Here is a 5,367-nt window from a genome sequence, read left to right on the forward strand (position 1 = left end):
ATTTTCTAAAATATATATATATATATATATATATATATATATATATATATATATATATATATATATCATTTAGTAAATAGTATTTTTTTAATGCATAATTAAATTTTGTTAACTTAATTGTTATCGACCTTTTATTTATTTATTTATTTTGGGTTTCATTTGGGCTTACTGTATGGGCCTCAACATAAGCCAGACCTATATTGGGCCTCAAAATAGGTCATAGGCCCAGAAAACTATAATCTTTGTAGTTTTAGATTTGAACCAACCAACCTTATAACGTCTCCTTTGAATAATTTCCTATGGAGTTGGCCAACTAATATAAATTAAATATGGATAAGTATGCATGGAAAATAATAAATGGATCCATTCCATTTGACTCTAAACCCTAAATCATCAATTTTTTTTTAAAAAAATTAATTAATTATTTATTTATTTAACGTAATCCATTTCTTTTCGCCCTAAACTATCACATTCTTTCTCTTTAAACTATTTGTAACAGTCTAAGTCTATCGCTAACGGATATTGTTTTGCTTCCTCTGAAGATTTTTAAAACTTATTTGTTAAGGAGAGATTTCTACATTCTTGTAAATAATGTTTCATTCCTATCTCCAACCGATGTGAGATCTCACAATTCACGTCCTTAAGGGCTCAACATTCTTGTTAGCACTCGTTCTTCTCTCCAATTGATGTGAGATCTCACAATTCACTCCTCTTTGGGGCCCAACATCCTTGGAGAGAAAAACGAAACATTCGTTATAAAAGTGTGAAAATCTCTCTCTAGCAGATGTGTTTTAAAAACGTTGAAAGGAATCCAAAAAAGGAAAACACAAAGAGGACAATATTTACTAGCGGTGGACTTAGACTATTACACAATTACATTCTTTTTTGAATAGGATTTATTTCGTTTGACCCTAAACCTAAACCATCACATTCTTTCCCTCGCCCTTCGACAACCATCACATTACACCTTGATCTCGTACTTCAACAGGCTTTATTTAAATATTTTAAAATATTTATTAGTTTTAATAATTACGTGGGAACTTAATTTTATTATTATTATTATTATTATTTATTTTAAAACAAGAAATGGCTTGAACAAATAATAAAAATAGTTGCCTAACTATTTATATAATAAACCAAAATATTGGGAGCTTAGGAACCACATGAAAATACATGGCCTTTAATTTATGCCCACAACATTATTAATGCTTGCCATGAATTATTAATTTTTAAAAAATAAATAAATTTCTCAAAGACAAATAAAGAAAGGTTTGTATATGGAAGCATAAAAGTTTTGAAAATGACAAATTTGGAACATAGAATCTAATATTTATATTCATCTTTTAGTTTTAATATTTTGTAGTAATTTTTTTTTAAATATTAATCAATTTAAAAAATCAAATAACAAATTTAAAAACATTTTTTTTTTAAATTAATGTGATTAAAATGATTCCTCAAATATTCCACCTTTTGATAAAGATATTCCATTTGTAGGGCAGTTGAAAAATAACTAAATTCAATTTATAATTTAAAGTTATTAAATTTTATTTAAATTGTTTATTTGATGACCATTTTTAGTCGCAAAAAAAAAAAAAAGTTATTATTTTCCACGTCATCATATTCACTAATTAACAACACCGTCCTTTATTTTTTTTATATATACTTTTTAATCTATAAATTTATTGTTTTTTTTTTTCTATATGGAATTTGTTGGAACCATAAAATTATAAATAATTAAAAACCTATCATTGTGTATTTATTTATTTTTAAATAATTGATGGAGAGTGATTTTAAATTCAGATGGTTAAAATATTGGTCGTCCCGACATAACTGGCTAAACTATGTAAACAACTTAAACACACGTTACTTATCGCTGTCAGTCTCACGATTTTTAAAATGCTGTATCTTTACAACCAATATGAGATCTCACACTGTGACACAAACAAGTTTTTTTTATTTTTTTATATAGAAAGCTCATATGTCATGGAAAAAGGCTTCGACTCATTATTGAAACAGTTCAAACATTCTAGCATTTTTTGAAGGAATTAATGAAACGGTGGAGGATGGATGCCTGCTTCACAAGTGTCATCATCTATTCGATATGGCTATAATTATTGTAATCGCTCATCTCATAACAACAGTTCGTCTAGCAACGAGCTACCGTGTTCAACGTGTTGGATCAACATGCAACTTGTTTGCAAGATCAAACAAACTTGAGTTACACAAAATAATACAAAATGCAGTTGGAAATTTATAATTTATTATGAAGAAGACCTCTCAGATAATTTATGCCAATTAACTTAATTAATACACGCCAATTTTGGCTTCGACATTATCATTAAAGTTTTTTCGGACATTTTAATGAAGATTCTTCAATTCTGTAATAAATGATTAAAGCTTTCGAAACGGAAGAGGATTAGGATGAAATTAAAACTTTTAAGAACAGGATAAGATTAAATTCATCCACATTTGGAATAATTTAGGAATAATTTAGCCATTTCGGAAAATGAATTGAAAATTACAGAGTAGAAAGAAGGAAGGAATTTGCGAGTGTGGATTAGGAAGGAACCACGCACCACTCCAATTAAAATTCCCCACAAAATTTCCAACAAGTCTCTGTCTTTATATATATATATATTCCACGCGCCTTTTGATTTCATTTCTGATTTCTCTCTCTCTCTCTAGAACTCCGATCTTCGTCGGCGTTTCACCTCTCATCCTGCTGGGTTTATTTTTTTAATCAGCCCACTTTCGAGGGGTACGAAGCTTCTTCTGAGTTACTGCTTATTGTTTTGTTGGGTGGGAATTTGAGGATTCAGTGGGTTTTCGATCGGGGGTTTTTGGTTGTGGTTTGTGGGTTTTTGAGATCGATCTTGAACTTCTCACTGATCGCTGGTGTTTTTTGTTTGGCGAATGTGGGTGAGTTTCTTCTGAAGATTTAAGAAGTGAAATAAGAGCGAGGAGGAAGAGGAAGATGCCGCAAGATCATCCGAAGAAGGTACCTTAATGTTTCTTTGTTTTGTGTACTGTTTTGGTTGTTTGAGATGATTTGTAGGTAATGAACAAGGAACGTTTTGAATCTTGTAGTCCTGGTGTTGATTGAGCTAATCTGTTTTTGGATTAGATTTCGTGTATTGGTTGAACCAGTTCATACTTCTTCATCTTAGGGTTATGCTACACGTTTGGATAGAATCTGTTCATCCTCCTCTCTCAATCGGTTTCTTTGTAGTAGCTCAGTTGTCTCTGCAGGGCTTTATATTGTCCAAAAGTCTGTTGTCCTTGCAGGAGTCAGGGATTAAGGAGAAGGGAAGTGGCTTTGGATTTGGTATTTGGTATTTTGTAGTTGATACCCATGAGTAGGGATGATTTAGAAGGATCTTTGATGATTGAAAGTTGGCTTGTTGTGTTTGAGAGGAGTTTCTTATTGTAATTTCCTTTCGGATTCATAGGACGTTCTAAGAGTTACTCTGTCTTTGATCTTACTGTTCTATTAGCAATTTTTCATTTTTGGTACATCTTACTTAGTATTGGATTGGCTTTTGTACACGTGTAACGGCCTTAGGTCACCGCTAGTCGATATTGTCCTCTTTGGGCTTTCCCTTTCGAACTTCCGCTCAAGGTTTTTAGAACGAGTATGATAGGGAGAAGTTTCCACACCCCTTATAAAGAATGTTTCGTTCTCCTCCCCAACCGATGTGATATAGATATCACAATCCACCCCCTTCTTTCGGGTCTAGCTTCCTCGTTGGCACTTGTTCTCTTCTTCAATCGACGTGGGACCCCCCAATCCAACCCACCTTAGTATCCAACCCTCTTTAGGGTTCAACCTCCTTGTTGACACATCACCCAGTGTTTGGCTTTGATACCATTTGTAACGGCCCAAACCTACCGCTAGTAGATATTGTCCTCTTTAGGCTTTCCCTTTCGAACTTCCCCTCAAGGTTTTTATAACGCGTATGCTAGGGAGAGGCTTCCACACCCCTTATAAAGAATGTTTCGTTCTCCTCCCTAACTGATGTGGGATCTCACAATCCACCCCCTTCTTTGGGGCCCAGCTTCCTCGTTGACACTTGTTCCCTTCTCCAATCGACGTGGGATCCCCCAATCCAACCCACCTTAGTATACACCCCTCTTTAGGGTTCAACCTCCTTGCTGACACATCACTCGGTGTTTGGCTTTGATACCATTTGTAATGGCCCAAACCTACCGCTAGTAGATATTGTTCTCTTTAGACTTTTCCTTTTGGGCTTCCCCTCAAGGTTTCTAAAACGCATCGTGTAGGGAGAGGTTTTCACAACCTTTATAAAGAATGTTTTGTTCTCCTCCCCCACCGTTACGGGATCTCACAACAAGTTTATGTGATTCCTTTTGTTCAAAAGTAAAATATTTGCATTACAATAGTCAAGCTTTGTGTTCTATCTCTGATGATGTTAACATAATTCATTTGATATGTAGGAGGCCAAAGAAATCAAGTTTTTTACTGAATATGGGGATGCTAATAGGTATAAGGTACTTGAAGTTATTGGAAGGGGAAGTTACGGAGTTGTTTGTTCTGCTATTGACATGCATACTAGAGAGAAAGTTGCGATAAAGAGAATTCATGATATTTTTTATCACGCATCGGATGCTATTCGAATCCTTCGTGAAGTTAAGTTGCTTAGATTGTTACGGCATCCTGATATCGTCGACATCAAGCATATTATGCTACCACCTTCTAAAAAGGAATTTAAGGACATTTATGTGGTTTGTGAGCTTATGGAATCTGATCTTCATCAAGTTATTAAAGCAAACGACGACTTGACCCGTGAACATCATCAATTCTTTCTCTACCAAATGCTACGTGCTTTGAAATTCATGCATACAGGTCCGTTGTTTCTTTTATCGATTCCCCCCTTTTGTTTCATCTGGTTGCGGTGCTTATAGTAAAAGTCGTGTTTGCAGCGAATGTGTATCACAGAGACCTGAAGCCGAAGAATATACTGGCAAATGCCAACTGCAAGCTTAAAATTTGCGATTTCGGGCTTGCAAGAGTTGCTTTCAGTGACACTCCAACCACTGTATTTTGGACAGTATGTTCTTCATTTCACTACTGGTAAACTATTAACTTGTTTTTCAGTGTTTCTAATTGATGTTATTTGCAGGACTACGTCGCTACTAGATGGTACCGAGCTCCGGAGTTGTGTGGATCATTCTCTTCCAAGGTAGGCAGCAAACAATAATTGCTTGACATAACCGTGGGTTTGTTTATTTCGGATTCTTTCTACGTTATTGATTCTCTCAATGTTATAAGTAAATAATGCCCCCCCGACCACCATCAACGAACCAAGGAAAGGCTACGAAAGGGGGGGGGGGGGGGGGGGGGGGGGG

At 34.8% G+C, this 5,367-nt stretch overlaps 1 protein-coding gene across 1 annotated transcript in view; it reads left to right on the top strand.

Moving 5' to 3' along the window:
• Positions 1-2,651: 2,651 nt before the first annotated feature.
• Positions 2,652-5,367, top strand: part of LOC111482662 (mitogen-activated protein kinase 19-like) — a 4,909-nt gene continuing 2,193 nt past the window's right edge. Inside the window, exons 1-4 of the mRNA XM_023128556.1 lie at positions 2,652-2,998; positions 4,456-4,864; positions 4,942-5,069; positions 5,142-5,201. Of these exons, the coding sequence (XP_022984324.1) occupies positions 2,975-2,998; positions 4,456-4,864; positions 4,942-5,069; positions 5,142-5,201 (621 nt within the window). The 5' untranslated portion in view covers positions 2,652-2,974. The remainder of the gene's footprint in view (positions 2,999-4,455; positions 4,865-4,941; positions 5,070-5,141; positions 5,202-5,367) is intronic.

The sequence above is a fragment of the Cucurbita maxima genome, unplaced genomic scaffold, assembly GCF_002738345.1.
Source record: "Cucurbita maxima cultivar Rimu unplaced genomic scaffold, Cmax_1.0 Cma_Scf00008, whole genome shotgun sequence".
Taxonomy (NCBI): domain Eukaryota; kingdom Viridiplantae; phylum Streptophyta; class Magnoliopsida; order Cucurbitales; family Cucurbitaceae; genus Cucurbita; species Cucurbita maxima.